Raw genomic sequence first — 15,724 nt, forward strand, 5'->3', positions numbered from 1 at the left:
GCCTGCAGAACGGTGGGCGGGAGTCGGGGTGCCGGAGGTGCCCGGGATCTAGGTCACGAGGAACTTGGCGAGGGCAGCCCGTAGCTCGCAGCGGCCCCGCGCGGCCAGTCCTGGCACCGCGTGGTTCCACCCTCCGCGACTCTCCAGCGCCAGCGTCCCAGCCTCGGCGGGGCTCTCAGGAAAGGAGGCGTGGAAAGTCCAATCGGCAACAGCAGGGCTTCACCCTCTTCCTTCAGATCTGTGCCGAGATCCCCTGCGCAGAGATACACACAATTCTCTCTCTGTTCAGCGAGACTGGACTTCCGTTCATGAAAACTTATAGGTAGGAGAGGAAAGCTGGTGCGAGAGCCCGGATAGCTCAGTCGGTAGAGCATCAGACTTTTAATCTGAGGGTCCAGGGTTCAAGTCCCTGTTCGGGCGTCCTAGTTTTCTTTCAGCCTGTGACGATAGATTTGTTTTGGGGTACACTTACAATGCTCTCCGTCCACCAAAACCACGGAAAAAAGTAACAAAAATACAGTTACCGGGCTTCAAACGGAAGTTATATTTAGTGGGCTAGGATTTAGCTTGAATGACAGCGGAGGGGAAGTAGAAACGTCTTGGAGCAGTAATACCTAGGAAAGCCCTACATGCGAATTTACATTTTCTAGTAGCCACATTAAAAAGAGGAAAAACAAACAGGTGAAATTATGTTTAATAATATATTTTACTTAACCCAATATTACAAAATCTTATTTTAACATGTAACCAAAAAAATTTTAATTATTAATGAAATTTTAAGTACAAAGTGTTCTAAATACGATTTGTGTTTAGAAGCTGACAGTACATCTCAATTCATATTGCAGGTGCTCGATGGTGGTGTCCGGTATATCCCACAGGGCAAGCGAATTTTGTTTTGTTTTGTCTTTTGTAAATGACAGGATGAAGGGGACACGTAGAATAGGAATAGCAGAAATGTATACAATCCCTGAAAGGCCACGCTACAAGGGGTTCCATGGTGTAATGGTTAGCACTCTGGACTCTGAATCCAGCGATCCGAGTTCAAATCTCGGTGGAACCTTAAGCTTTTCGGGCAGCACCAGCGACTTCTGTCGTGTATTACTTGTTGGCCTCTTATGAGATTAGTTCATGCAGAGAAAAGCAAACTTGGACACTATGCTTTGAGCTTTTCACACTGTTTGATTAAAGCTTGTATCACACTGCCAGAACATACAGTAAATCATTTAAACATATTGGAGGTTGAGCTAATTTTGAGAGATAAAAATGTCATATCTGAGTACAAGTTAAAATAGAGATCAGGTGTGAAGAAAAGAAGGTTACCTTCGCAGTTTCTATCAGGTCTTGATTTGGGGTTGGGATGCAGACCTAGGATTTGTCTGCGAGAACAGAGGTTAGCCGGTGGTGAAACCATGTATCCCAAGGGCTTCGAAAAATTAAGAGAACACGATAGGGGTGTTCTTCATGGATTAATAGAGTGCTCGGCCGGACCACGAGAAAAACCCTGCTCTGGCAGCGGTGGGATTCGAACCCACGCCTCCGGAGAGACTGGAGCCTAAATCCAGCGCCTTAGACCGCTCGGCCACGCTACCTGGGTGAAGGTGGGGTGTCCCCATTGTCCTCCTAAGAGACTAGACGGAAAAACTGGCGAAGATAATAGTACCAAAAGGTTCAGTCTTCCTTTCCCACATTTTTCAAACCAGCAATAGGGAACCATCTAAACTCCGGACTGCATAGCAGCAGATGGCAGCATAGATAAGCCGGAAGAAACAGACACACAGAAATGTACAACGAAGCAAGTTTATTTGGGTTGGGCCACATCTGGGAGTGCGGTGCGCCGGAGCTGGAAGCACCCCGTAAGCGGGCAGCCGCAGCTCTGCACTCCCTCGCTCACATTCGTTCGCTCTCCCTCCCCGTTTCTGCCACACATGCGTGCCCTCACTCCCACCCGGCTCAGGTGCTCTGCGCCCTTTGAGATCCAAACCGCGTGCTCCTGCCACGACCCGCCCAATTCCCTCACACACACTCCCCCAACCCGCCCCCTTTCCTATGCTAATACCCGTAGGTCACCAGACGCCGCCACTCGCCAGGTGGCTCTGTGGCGCAATGGATAGCGCATTGGACTTCTAGTGACGAAACAAGCGATTCAAAGGTTGTGGGTTCGAATCCCACCAGAGTCGGTTTTATTTCACTTGTTACCTTTTCTCTTAATCCGGCTTTTTCTTAAAGGCTCCCATCCCCTTTCCCCCTACCCTATCTCTGTGTTTTCCACTTCGTTTCAGTTCCAACCTCAGTTTCCGCTCTGCTCTCTTCTTTACTTACCTGTCTGCCCCGGGGCTTGGGCCATGGAGAGCAAGACTGGGGGTGGGAGACAGAAGGGAAGGGAAAGTGGGCGTGGACGCCGAGATAAAGGCAGGCCCCTGGCTCGGGGACACATGGGGATTTAATAACCACTTTATTCCATGCACTAGGGACTTGGGAAGGGACTGAGACTGGGCCAGGGGCAGAGAGAGTACAATCCTAGACGCAGTGGAAAGGGGGCAGGGAAAAGGGACAGGAACCAGGGAAATATATATTTATATAGATACTCTAATATAGACCACATCTCACCCGCGCGCTGCGCCCGCGCGCCCCGCCGCCCTCCCCAACACCTCCTCTCCCGGACGCCCGGGTCCCTCTGCTGCCCTCGAGCTGGAGTCTCTACCCCGTCCCCAGCCCCTGCCCCCACACCCCCAAAGCTCAGGGCCAAGGTCTCCAGAACGCGGGCGGCGGGGGCGGCGGGGCCTTGGGAGCCCCCTCTTGTCTGTGAGGCGGCGGCGGCGGCGGCGGCGGCAGCAGTCCAGTGAGGGGCGCCGGCGCGCCGGGATCCCCGGCGCGGGGGGAGCAGAGAGCTGGGGACCATGAGCAGCGCGGGCTAGGGGGGCCCTGGTGCACTAGGGGGCGCTGGTGCAGCGCGGGGCCAAGGGCCGGTGCGGCGGGGTCCAGCGTTTGGCGTGGCGCTGGGAGCCTGGGATCTACCGGCTCGGGCCGGGGCGGTTTGGGGCGCAGGTAGCCGTGCAGCGCGGAGAAGAGCTGGGCGCGGGCAGCCGGGCTGGCGTCGTGCGCGAAGGCCGCCAAACGGAGCAGGCACTCGCGGAAGCCGGACAAGTAGCAGCTGGCGAGCGCCTCGGCGTCCTGGGCTGGGGACCGGGGAACCCCTGGAGCCGCGCAGGCGGGTGCGGCCGGCAAGAGGACGGGCGGGCAGGGCAGGGGCCCGACAAGGGCGAGGGAAGGGAAGGGAAGGGGCGCAGAGGTACAGAGGCCGGACAGACGCACGGACAGGAACGGGAAGCCAGATGGACGGACGGAGGGAGAAGATGAGGGAGACACAGAGACAGACGCGCGGGTGTTATTAACCTCGCCTCGGAGCAGCAGAGACTGCCGTTCCCCACGCCCGCCGTACACCGCGGGGCCCGCCCCGTCGTCCCCGGCCAGATCCTGCACGAGTCCCCTCCCGCCCTCCGCGGCCCCACCCCCGCGCTGTACCCGGGGGCTCCACCCGGCTGCGCTCCCTCAAGTAGCCCACGGCGAACTCCAGGATCTCCGCTTTCTCCAGCTTCGGGTTCCGGAGGTTCTGCAGGCGGGAGGGGAGGGCGCAGAGACAGAAAGGGGTGGGGAGAGAGGGGGAAAGTGGCAGGGGGAAGAAGGGAGGGGCGGGTGCGGGAGCTGGGGGTGCCCCCGGGTCGCATTTGCGCGCTGCCCACAGAACGCGCGACCGAATGAGGACTGGAAATGACCGAGGACGGTTCTGGCCCGCCCCGAGATGACACTGTCCAACCCGAGGGGATGGACCCAATGCCGGAGGTGAGAGGAGGGAGTGGAGTGAAGCGCGCGGCAGGACTGAAGCTGGCTGGCGGGGAGGGGCGCCGAGCGGGGAAGAGGAGATTCAGAGACCCCAGAGGCGCCGCCGGCCGGCCCGGGAGCGCACTTTACAGTCAGGCGTGGAGCTTCCAGACCCGAGGGGCGGTGGGAAGACCGCGTTGTGGGAGCGGGAGGGGGTCTGGGAGGGGGTCCCAAGGGCGGGAGTCGGACGGGTCAGGATGCCTTGGGGCCAGGGTCGCCAGTCCAGCGTACGTCCCCACCCCGGTGGGAAGCCCTGGGAGGCGGGAGCGGGATGCTTGGGAGTCCAGGACCGGCGGAGGGACTGACCTGGTCCCGGGTCCGCTCCAGCAGCAGCAGCCTCAGCTCCTCCAGGCTGCGGTTGATGCGATCCCGGCGCCGCTTCTCCACAAGCGGTTTCAGCATCTGCGACAAGCGGGAGAGGGAGAGCGGGCCGACCGGACCGCGACTCAGCGCAGCCGCGCCGGCGTGCGGATCCCGCCGCTGGGAGAGCCCCGCTTCCACCCCTTCCCCAGACCCGACGGCCTGGGGCGGGACCGTCCGAGCCCTCTCCGCGCCCCCTCCCGACGACCCTAGAGTCATTCTCTGTAGCTCGCGGCCTCGTCTCTCTCCCGGGTCTTCCGCATCCTCCTCTCTCAGTCTTGTCCTCCCTCCTCCCCTCTCTGCGTCTCTCCTCCTCTTTTCTCTCTACGTCTCCGTCTCGTGCAGTCTCTCTCTGTCTCAGTGGAGAACCTTGGGGACCCGCTTTCCGCCCTGGCACGTGGCCGCACGGTGCGGGGCTCAGAGCTGGCGGCCCTGAGTGTAGAAAGGGAGACAACTGGCACGACCGCGCCTCCTCTTGTCCCCCCAGCCCTCCAGGCCGTCGGCCTTCTCCACTGGTTCTCCTCAAATCTTCCACCCGGCCTGGAGCCCTCGGAGCTGGGGCTGGCGCAGAGGCAACTCCAGCCTGCTCGGAGCGAGCGCCAATCCTCTCCTCTTTCTGCTCCCACCCTGCTCCCTTGGCTCCGTCCTCCCCTTGCTTATTTTACTCACACTCTGGTCCCCTCCCACGCCCCCCGAGCCGCAAGGTACCGACCCCATCGCCCAAGCCCCTAGACCTCCGCTTCCGCCGCCCACGCGGGGGGGTCCTCTAACCCTGTCCCCTTCTTCCTACTTTGCAGCTTCCTCTGCAGCTCCTGCCTGCTTGGGTCCCCCGGGCACGTCTCCCCTTCCGGCCCAGCGTTCCCAGCCTCTCCCTTGGCAGGACGAGGGACCTCTGCTCCCTCTCCTCCCGCCTCTCACCTTGGGGCCGTCCCTATTCTCAGCTCGATCCCGGGTGACCATTGCTCCTCCGGACCCTGGCGTGGACCTGGTCTCTGCTACCCTTGAGCCTTATATCCCGCCGCGTCGGGGTAGGAGGGATAGGACCCGTCCCCGCCCCCTTCAGCACCAGGATGCCACCCCACAAGGACCCCGGCACGAGGCTCCCGGAAAGGGGAGGAGTGAAAGGGGGAGGGGAAGGAGAGGAACTGGCCCGGGAGTGTGGGAAGTGAGGGGCGAAGGGGGCAGCGGCTGGTTTTAGGACCATAAGGCTGTATAATGAGGCGGGACACAGCTGAGGGGAGGAGGCTACAACGGGCAGAGGCAGTTTAAGTGAATTGCAGCTTTCTTAGAGGCTCACTGTACCCCCGCTAACCCTGAAATAAAAGTTAGCAACCTAAGCCCCCAGGCTCAATCTTATTTATACATCTTCCCCAAAATTCGCCTCCTAGTCGGGGTAGGGAGCAAAGCGAGTGTGCTGGGCGGATCCTCCTGACTCAACTGGGGCTCTGCCTATAGATGGAAAAGGCGCTCTGTTCTATCTACGTCCGTTATAGTCAATTCCCCCAACATCTTCGCGGTCATTGTGTGCACAGTGCACTGGTTTAGCCTTGGACGGTTCATACTGAGATACGCAGGAGAGGCCCAGCTTATCCCTGCAGGATCTAGTGAAATAGACGATGTGTCATCAATTAGCTATTATAGAAGCAGAGAGAAGTAGGTGCTCTGGAAACAGGGTCCCCTTGAGGATGGCTGGACTGAGGGGGACAGGGGGAGCTTCGAGGAAGAGGAAGCAAGTTTGAAGCATGGAGAGATTTTCCACTTACAAGTACAGTAGTCGATTCAAAACTAATTATAGGAGATTCAGGAGTGCGCCTGACCGGACACCTCACACAAGTGTGCCCGTGTTGCTTGCTTCTGGAGGCCCCCTCGTGACCGGGGAGCAGGGAGCAGGCAGTTTTCCTAAAGGAACAAGAAAGGAATACAAAAAGAGATAAACACCCACCTCAAACAAGAGCTTGACCCTCTGCAGAATTATGCGTGAGCACTGGGAGACTTCAGGACAAAGCGCCTGAGAAGATAAATCAGAAATTTAAGGAGACAGTAAGATTGGTAGGGACCACAACACGGAAAGACAGGGTTACAGACCGAGACAGAAGATAGCTCTGGAGTCAGAGATGAGTGAGTGGGGCTTCCTCCAAGCCCTCCCAGCTCCCTTGCACACCTTGGCGCGCGCGCGCACGCGTGTGTGTGTGTGTGTGTGTGTGTGTGTGTTCACAGAGCCTGCCTTGCACAAACCTTGAGGAGAGGGCTCCCATTTGGGATCACGGCCCCCAGCACACCCACCTCCCCCTACATCGGCCAAATGGGAGCGCAGATGTGTGGCCCCAGCAGCCCCCGCCACCACCACCCCCCCTTGGGAACCTGGGCTCGGGCTGAGTTTTTCTCACCTGCACGCGAGGCTCGGGGCCCTGGGTTGTTCGCACCCGGGTGTGGGGCCGCCCCTGGCCATATGGGGTGGCTTTATGGCCCGGTGGCCGGATCCGGGCAGGAGGAAGGATGGCTAGGCGCTCCACCCACGTCAACCATTGGGGACACTCCTTCCTTGAGCCCCTGGCCTGCCTACGCCGTCTGCCGGGCCACTGCCACCTCATCCTCTTACAAGCTCACTTAGGGTCATTGAGAGACCTTTTGCCGTCGTTAGCATTGGTGGTTCAGTGGTAGAATTCTCGCCTGCCACGCGGGAGGCCCGGGTTCGATTCCCGGCCAATGCACTAATGAACTTCGTTTTTTCTCATCCGCTAGGGGAGACAGGATAATCCAGTCGATGACTTTAATAAAAGCACCAGTGTTGAAACATTTCTACCAAATGGTGTTACCCTTTCGGCTCCGCAGAGTTTGAAGCCCCTGATAGAGACCCTGATTCCGCACGTCCTCACACCTCCGTCCTCCCAGTCTGGGGGTCCTGCTGCCTCCGCCCCCGACCTGCACCTCTCTAGGCGCGACCCTGAGAAAGGACGCGGCGCCCGGATCCCCGCCCCGGGGGTCCTGCGGGTCCTCCGCGGAGGAGGGGCGCGGTGTCTCCGCCCCACACGCTCTCACTCCCTTGCTCTTCCCATTTCTCTTCCTGTCCCGGGTTTTCTCTTCCTCTCCCGGGTTTTCTGTTCTCTCGGATGCGCACGTCTTTTGCCTGAGCCCACAGGTCTGAGCCTTTTTGTGTCGCCGGCCTTGCGGCTCTCGGAGTCTCCATCTGTATTTCTCACGTTCTTTCCAGGTCTCGTAGCGACCTCCGCCCTGGGTCTCCCTGGGTCTTCAGTTGTCTCTCCGCATCTCTTACCCCGGGTCTCTCCGGTCTCTGGGTGTCTCCGGGTCTCGGGGCTGTCGCCGTCTCTCCGGGACTCTCTGCGCTCCCACGCTCCTGCCGTCCCCTGGGAAGCTCGCTCACACCTCCAGGTTCCCGTCACCTCCCCGCCCCGCCCCTTCCCGGCCGCTTTGATCCCGCACGCGTCGGGCCGCCGGGCGCACCGCCTCCCTCCGCGCCCTCCTCCTGGCGCTGTCCCCAGCTGCGGCCGCGGCTGCTGGGGACCCGGGTCTCTGGTTCGCCGAGCCTGGGCCTCGGTCTTCGTCTGTCTCGATCTCTCTCTGGAACTCGTCCAGCCTGGGTCTGTGTCCCTGTCTCTGGTTTCTGTCCCCTGTCCTTTTAGCCTGTTTCATCTGGACCAAAGTGCTGGGTCTCTGTCTTGTCTCCGGATTGTGTCAGTGACTGGCAAATTCAGCGACTCTCTTCTCAGCTCTAAACCGTGACAGTGGCCCCCAGAAGGAAATGGCTAAACAATCTGGGCATCTGTGTGTCGGTGGGCGCCGCTGCTGTATTTATTCACTCAGCAGATATTTATGTGTCAAGTACTTTTAGGCATCGGGTGTGCATGGGGTCTGGGTGCTCCTGAAGCTGACATTATAGTGGAGGGGACAGAAAATAACTAAGAAATCAGAAAATGATGTAAGATAATTTCAGATGGTTGTAAGGCTGGGGATGGGGGTGGGGGTGGGGGACCGGTCGTGGCTACTCTACCCTGGGCGGTCAGAGACAGCCTCTATAAGGAGGTGACATCTGAACCCAGTCCCAGAGAAGGGAACAGCAAGTGGGAAGGTTCTGAGGTAGGAAAGGCTTAGCTGGTGGCAGCTAGAGAAAGAGGGACAGCCAACCTGGGACGGACACTTTGGAGAGCCGCAGAGATGAGATGGGAGGGTCGGGCATAGCCCATCACATACATAGGGCCTTGGAGGCTCTCAAAGACAGTTGGCACTAAGTGTCGCTGGAAGCCAGTGGGGGGTATAGCCAGGAATGCCATATTCTCCGATCCATGGATTTTTGTTGTCGCTGCTGTTTGCGGCTGACCGGTACGGGGATTCGAACCTGGGACCTTGTCGTCACCAGCACCACACTCTCTGACCCGTGTTTTGAAAGATTGCTTTGGCTGCTATGTGGAGCATGGAAGCGGAGGTTCATTTGCCGAGTTGGAGCAATCTTGTAGGCAAGACATGGTGATGGCTTGAACTGAGGAGGTGGCGGTGGACAGAGGACATGAACGGGTTACTTCTGGGTCTTTGGCTTATGTAACCAGGTAGATGGTGGTATCTTTTACTGAGATGAGACACCTGCGCGGATCGGGGGAGAGGCTTAGGGAGAGAAGCATTATACGTTAAATACGTTAGTTGAGATTCCCCCTTAGACACCCAAATGGAGGTCAACACTTAGGATGGAGATATGGAAAGCCGGGGATCAAAGCTGGAGGGTAAATATTGGGGCAGTAATTGGAAGACAGATGACTTTTAATGCCACTACACTGGAGCACCTAGGGAGAGAGTGTGGAGAGAGAAGGGGCCGAGAAAGGACCCCTGGGGCACCCCAACACTTAAAGGTCAGTTGAGGAGGAAGACCTTGCAAAGGAGTCTAGAGTAGTCAGAGAGGTACTGGGGAAAGTAGGGGGTTGAGGTGTTCTGGAGACCGAGAAAAGAGAGTGCACAAAGAAGGAGTGATCTATTGCACAGCATAGTGATCGTGGTTAATAAAAATGTACTGTATATTTCAAAATTGCTAAAAGAATAGATTTTAAATTCCTCACCACGGGGCCGGCCCGTGGCTCACTCGGGAGAGTGTGGTGCTGATAACACCAAGGCCACGGGTTCGGATCCCATATAGGGATGGCCGGTTAGCTCACTGGCTGAACGTGGTGCTGACAACACCAAGTCAAGGGTTAAGATCCCCTTACCGGTCATCTTTAAAAGAAAAAAAAAAAAAAATCCCTCACCACACACACAACACACACACACGCACACACAGTATCTCCAGGTTGGGATACTAAAAAATAAAAATAAAAAAAGGTAAGTAGGTGAGGTGATAGATATGTTAATTATCTTGACTTAAGCATTTCACGATGTATGAATATATCAAAACATCACATTGTACCCCATAAATATATACAATTGAGGGGGCGGCTGGCCGGAATGAATATATACAATCGTTATTTGTCAATTAAAAATAAAAAATAAATTTTAAAAAAGAAGAGAGAGCAGTCAGCTCTAGCTAAGCTAAGCTCTTACTTGAGAGGTCAAGTAGGGCAAAGACTGAGAAGCAACCATTTAGTGTAGCATCTTGGAAGTCATGGATGGCCTGGGGGAGAGTGACTTCTGTGCTGTCCCACTCGAGTGGGCTGAGGTGAGAATGTGACGTGACAGCATGCAGGCAGAGGCTGTAGCCAGTTTGGTCAAGTTTTGCTGTGAGTGGGGAGCAGAAAAGTGTGCGGTGGCTAGGAGCACCAGAAAGAGGTGAGGGGGGCTAGAGCCAGTCTAATGCTGACCAGTAACCTGGGGGTGTGGAGTGTGGGAAGATGCCAGAGCCAATAGCAGGGAAATCAGCCTCAGTAGCAGGAAAGACTCCTCTCCCACTGTGAGGTGAGGGAGACAGAAGGTGCAAGAAGGATGCAGCAGGCTCTCCCTGATTGCTGTCCTTTCTCCAAGAACAATGGATCAAGCTCGTTACTGGAGGGGGGTCGTTTGAGGAGAAAAAAGGTGTGAACTCTTCATTTCGAATAGGATTTCTAGGCAGGTTGAGAGTACATCTGAGATGTGGGACCAAGAATTTCAAGTGCAGAGGCCAATTCACCGTGAAGCTAATAAAGTTTAGGAGCCCTCACTTACACAGACCCCTGGAAGGGCCCTACCAACATGTCCACATGGCCATATGCTTCTATAACATTTGCAAATGTTAGATTTTAACTGCAAGTGGTAAAGACCAGTCTCTTTCTACTCTGGCTGCCCCCTGTCACACTCTCCCCCTACTGTTGGAGTGGATGTGGGCATTTGGGGGATCCAGTTATGGGAAAAGTAAGTTGCAGGGACATAAGATTTGAGATTTTGTGGAATACATTTAGGTTATTATCTTTTTTTTTTTTTTGGTGGCTGGCCGGTATTGAGATCTGAACCTGTGACCTTGTCGTTATACGGTGTTTGGGAGATTTGTAGTCACTTCCACATATAGTTAAGTTAGTCTAACAATCTAGTGTAGGACTGGCTTCAAGAAATACTCTTATCCTCTGTACCAGGTCACCAGGCTCTGTGCTGTGAGGGCACAGGGCCAGAAGGCACATGTTGTGTGGGTGTGCCCAGTGGCTTTGGCACTATGAGTACATGGGTGGTAGAGGAGAAACAAGATATGAAATGTATACAGCTGGCAGCTAGTAAGTGGAAAGTATTATAGTGGCATGCAGGCAGTTAATTAACACAAATAAATTATTTTTTTAGACTTTGTAACATTTGTGGCATTTGTCAACTTTTGAAATTTGTAAGTTGTTGTGATCTCTTGTTTTGCTCTAAGTACTACTTTTTGTGCCAATTTTGTATTTTTTCTTAAAAAGCTTTCTCCCTCTCCCCAAAAAGTATATAAGCTTTAGGTCCCCAAAACCTACCGCTGTCCCAGGGTGAGACTAGGCTGGGTGATTTTCCCCAGCTCTTTGCTCCAGTGCCAGTGTGGCCTGTGAGGATGTCCCCCATCCCCATCCCCAGTTTGTCTGTGTCTGAGGTAGTTGGTGGGGGTCTCCATGTGGTTTGCATGCCTCTGCGTCAGTGTGGGCCTGTGTCCCTGTGTGTCTGTGGTTGTGTCTGTGTACATGTGGCCTAATGGTGTGTGTATCAGCATCTAAGCCTCTCCCTTGCTGCCCTTTCAACAGTGAACCACATTAGGGCTTGGGGGCAGGAAGTTCTTGTCCCACACATGTGTTAGGCCTCTAGAGAGACAGGGGACAGGAGAAGACCAGAGACAGCACAGCTGGTTTCCAGCTTCCCCTCCTCCACTGCAATGTCCCCCAGGACTGGGTTCCAAGGCTCAGCTCCTCCCCCTTCAGTTCTTCAAAGGGGAGGCTTACTTCCTTTGTTTCCTGGGACGTCCTGGGTCCTGAATAGGGGTTGGATCCTGGGGGATTGGGGGTTGGGAAGTAAGAGGACCAGGCTCTGGGGCCAAGGGAAGAACCAGGATAGAACGTCTCTAGGCCCACAAGGCAAACTCTCTGGGTCTTGCCTTCCTCAGCTTGCCTTGGGTGTCAAAACTAAAGAAAAGAGAGGGGGCAGCACAGACCCAGGCAGAATAAAAGGGGCAGTGAAAGCACTTCAGAACCTGTAAAGCCCCCCACCCCAACATAAAAGGCCTGAAACCCTGAAATTCCTTCATTCTTCAGCATATATTTATAGAGTGCATACATCAGCCAGGCTCTGTTCTAGGCCTCAGGGTATCGCCCTAAACAAAACGGACAGTGATCTCTGCTCTTACGAGCCATGCATTCTTGTGGGGGAAATAGTCAATGTACATTATACAAAGCATACCATTTGTCAGATGGTGATAAGTGCTGTGGAGAGAAATAAAGCAGAGAAGGGAAGCGGAGAGTGAGTATTGTAATTTCCGATGGTATGATCAGAGAAGGACTCATCGAGAAGGTGAAATTTAAGAGGTAAGGGGAGCAGGCTATGGGGATACCTGGGGAAGAGCATTCCAGGCAAGGGGAACCACTAGCAGGAAGGCCTTGAGGTGGCAATATGCCTGGTTTGTCAATGGAACTGAGAGCGGCAGGTGGCTGGCTGGACTGGAGTGGAGGTGGCAAGTGCAGAAGTTGCAGGAGATGAGATCAGAGAAGAAAAAGGGGGAATAGGTCATGTAGGACATTCTAGGTCATTCGAAGGACTATGTAAGGACCTACTCATCCCCCAGTGAGATAAGAAGTCATTGAAGGGCTTTTCCCCCTATTTTTCTGGTTTTGTTTTATTTTTGGAACTTTTAATTTTTACATAATTTTAAACTTTCAAAAAAGTTGCAAGAAGGGCCAGCCCCTGGCTCACTCGGGAGAGTGTGGTGCTGATAACAACAAGGCCACGGGTTCGGATCCCATATAGGGATGGCCGGTTTGCTCACTTGGAAGAGCGTGGTGCTGACAAGACCAAGCCAAGGGTTAAGATCCCCTTACCAGTCATCTTAAAAAAAAAAAAAATAGTTGCAAGAATTGTACAAAGGGGCCGGCCTGTGGCTCACTCGGGAGAGTGCAGTGCTGATAACACCAAGGCCCTGGGTTCGGATCCCATATAGGGATGGCCGGTTCGCTCACTGGGTGAGCGTGGTGCTGACAACACCAAGTCAAGGGTTAAGATCCCCTTACCAGTCATCTTTAAAAAAAAAAAAAAAAAAAAAAGAATTGTACAAAGAACTCCTGTATACTCTTTTCTCTACTATCAATTGTTTATATTTTGCCCCATTTGCTTTATCATTTCTCTCCAAATATTGCATAGATATAAAATATTTGTTTTTCTGAACCATTTGGGGGTACAATGGAAATATCTGGCCCATTTGCACCTAGGTACTCAGTGAGTGTTTCCTAAGAATAAGGATACTTATAGCATAATAGTACATAAAGGTACCATTATCAAAATCAGGGAATTAAGGGCCGGCCCGGTGGCGCACTGCTACAGTGCGCCGCTTGGGAGCGCGGCGGCGCCCCCGCCAAGGGGTCGGATCCCACATACAGACCGGCCGCTCACTGGCTGAGCGAGGTGCGGGAGCAACACCGAGGGTTGTGATTCCGTTGCCGGTCCCGGTCCAGTACGGGCACGACACTGAGGGTTGCCGGTCACGAAAAAAGACAAAAAGGAAAAAAAAAATCAGGGCATTAAAATTAGTATAGTACTATAATTTAATCCACAGTCCACTTCACATTTCCTCAATTGTTCCAGTGATGTCCTTTATTTTTTCCAATCCAGGATCACGTCACGTTTAATTGTCTTTTCAGTTTGACATCCTGAAGGAATCTTTCTTTGTTGTTCTTGATCCTGACAGTTTTGAAGAGTTCTGGATAGGTATTTTGTGGAATGTCCTTCAGTTTGGTTTGTCTGACACTTCTTCATGGGTAGATTCAAGTCACTCGGGTTATGCATTTTTGGCGGAACATCAGTGCAGAAGTGATGCTCTGTCCCCCTCAGTACATCACATCAGAACACGCGTCCCAATAATCATATATTGACCTCCATCACCTGGTTAAAATAGTGTTCACCAGATTTCTCCACTGTAAAGTTATTATTTTCCTTTTAGTAACTAATATGTGATTTGTGGGAAGATACTTAGAGACTCTTCAGTAATTATGCCTCATCAAAAGTTCACTTAAAAAAAAAAAGTTCATGGCCGGCCGGTGGCGCACTGCTACAGTGCGCCGTTTGGGAAGCGCGGCGGCGCTCCCGCCGAGGATTCGGATCCCACATGCAGACCGACCGCTCACTGGCTGAGCGAGGAGCGGGGGCAACACTGAGGGTTGCGATCCCGTTGCCGGTCTCGGTCCGGTACGGGCGCGACACTGAGGGTTGCGATCTGTTGCTGGTCACGAAAAAAAAAGACAAAAAGGAAAAAAAAAAAAAAGACAAAAAAAAAAAATAAATTAAAAAATAAAAAATAATAAAAATAAAAAAATAAAGTAAAAAGTTCACTCATTTGGGCCAGCCAGTTAGCTCAGTTGGTTAGAGTGTGGTGTTTCAGCACCAGGGTCAAGGGTTCGTTTGGATCCCCATACTGGCCAACTGGCCAAAAAAATTAAAAAGTTCACTCACTAGTTTAGTGAACATTGATGATTTTGGCAGACTGGCCAGTTCAGGGATCCCAGCCTGTGGCCTTGCTCTTATAAGACTGTGCCAAAATCAACTGAGCTATTTGGCCAGCCACCACGGGTGACTTCTAACTTAGGTGCTGCTTCTATATTTATTAGTTGGTAGTTTACTGTAAGAGTTTTCCCTCCCCCAACCCCATTCATTCATTCATTCATTTTTATCAGTATGACCTTTGGATTCAATAAATTATAATCCATTGCAATCATTTACTTTAATGCTCAAATTGTCTCCCAGATTTAGCCAGTGGGATCCCCTTTGGCTGCAGTTCCTAGCTGCTGTGTCTTTTTGAAATGTACCCAATTTTCTTTGAGCACTTCTTTACTTTCTGGTACAACAGAATGTTCTGAGATCATCTTGTAATTCTCCAGCCCCAGTCCTGAAATTAACCTTTTCTCCAAAGAGCCTTGGTTCATTTTAGTAGAGAATGGCATTTAGTAACCAAGATATGGACACTTGGTGTGCTCATTGCTACTGGTGTATTATTGCTTCTAGGCACAATGGACAGAGATAGGAAATATATGTATGTGTATATGTTGTGTGTGTGTATACATTTATTTCTGAATCTATACACATTAAAAACCACTGGGTGAGCATGGTGCTGACAACACCAAGGCAAGGGTTAAGATCCCCTTACCGGTCATCTTTTAAAAAAAAATTTAAAAAAAATAACCACAAATTCATATCGATACCCCTATTGGAAGATTTTGAAGAGAGGAATGACAGAATCTGACACGTTTTAAAAGGATCACTCTGCCCAATGTATTAAAAGTATAAGGGAACTAGGAACAAGAACGGAAGACAGAAAATAATTTAGGGGATATTGCAATAATCTAGGTGAGAGAAAAGAGTGGCTTGAACCAGAGGGTTTTGGCGAAGGTAGTAACCAGTAGTCAAAATTTTGACATATTTTAAATAGAAATTGCTGATTGATTCGATGTGGAGTGTAAGGGGAAGAAAAAAAAGATCAGGGATGATTCTAACTTTGTAAGAAGAATCTTTGAGGAGGTGCGACAGAAAGACCCAATGAAAGTGGCGAGAAGGCATCCTCTTCACAGCAATAATATACTACCTCCAACTCTCTTAGGGCTTTGTAAGAAGAATCTTTGAGGAGGTGCGACAGAAAGACCCGATGAAAGTGGCGAGAAGGCATCCTCTTCACAGCAATAATATACTACCTCCAACTCTCTTAGGCACCGCTGGGATTTGAACCCAGGATCTCCTGTTTACTAGACAGGCGCTTTAACCAGCTAAGCCACGGCGCCAGCAGAAGTGGGCCCCTGTCTCCAGCTAGATCAGCTATTAATAGGCGCCAGTAAGAAAAGTTACCAAACAAGGGTTGTAGTGGGTCCTCAGT

General features: G+C 52.8%; 1 protein-coding gene and 6 non-coding genes across 8 annotated transcripts; 4 read left to right on the forward strand and 3 right to left on the reverse strand.

Annotated features, from left to right (window-relative positions):
* The first annotated feature begins 347 nt into the window (after nt 1–347).
* Nucleotides 348–420, forward strand: TRNAK-UUU. Its single transcript has one exon. It is a non-coding gene; the product is annotated as a tRNA-Lys (tRNA).
* A 568-nt stretch (nt 421–988) lies between these two features.
* TRNAQ-CUG lies at nt 989–1,060 on the forward strand. Its single transcript has one exon. It is a non-coding gene; the product is annotated as a tRNA-Gln (tRNA).
* Nucleotides 1,061–1,507: 447 nt separating this feature from the next.
* On the reverse strand, nt 1,508–1,589 carry TRNAL-UAG. Its single transcript has one exon. It is a non-coding gene; the product is annotated as a tRNA-Leu (tRNA).
* Nucleotides 1,590–1,779: 190 nt separating this feature from the next.
* HES7 (hes family bHLH transcription factor 7) lies at nt 1,780–5,209 on the reverse strand. Of its 2 annotated transcripts, none has more exons than XM_008581698.1 (4): nt 5,158–5,209; nt 4,186–4,281; nt 3,523–3,610; nt 1,780–3,194 (listed from the first exon to the last, which is right to left on the reverse strand). In XM_008581698.1, the coding sequence occupies exons 1-4, from the start codon at nt 5,197–5,199 to the stop codon at nt 2,737–2,739; spliced, it is 684 nt and encodes a 227-aa protein (XP_008579920.1). In that variant the 5' UTR covers nt 5,200–5,209; the 3' UTR covers nt 1,780–2,736. The 2 variants fall into 2 exon arrangements, with proteins under 2 accessions (XP_008579920.1, XP_008579921.1); XM_008581699.1 differs by having other exon boundaries at nt 2,737–3,215; nt 3,529–3,610; nt 5,158–5,199.
* On the forward strand, nt 2,090–2,177 carry TRNAR-UCU. The gene is given in 2 exon segments: nt 2,090–2,126; nt 2,142–2,177. It is a non-coding gene; the product is annotated as a tRNA-Arg (tRNA).
* Nucleotides 5,210–6,879: 1,670 nt separating the features above from the next.
* On the forward strand, nt 6,880–6,950 carry TRNAG-GCC. Its single transcript has one exon. It is a non-coding gene; the product is annotated as a tRNA-Gly (tRNA).
* An 8,608-nt stretch (nt 6,951–15,558) lies between these two features.
* On the reverse strand, nt 15,559–15,632 carry TRNAT-AGU. The gene has a single exon. It is a non-coding gene; the product is annotated as a tRNA-Thr (tRNA).
* Nucleotides 15,633–15,724: the final 92 nt, after the last annotated feature.

Source organism: Galeopterus variegatus, unplaced genomic scaffold (assembly GCF_000696425.1).
Source record: "Galeopterus variegatus unplaced genomic scaffold, G_variegatus-3.0.2 Scaffold2442, whole genome shotgun sequence".
In the NCBI taxonomy this organism is placed as follows: Eukaryota; Metazoa; Chordata; class Mammalia; order Dermoptera; family Cynocephalidae; genus Galeopterus; species Galeopterus variegatus.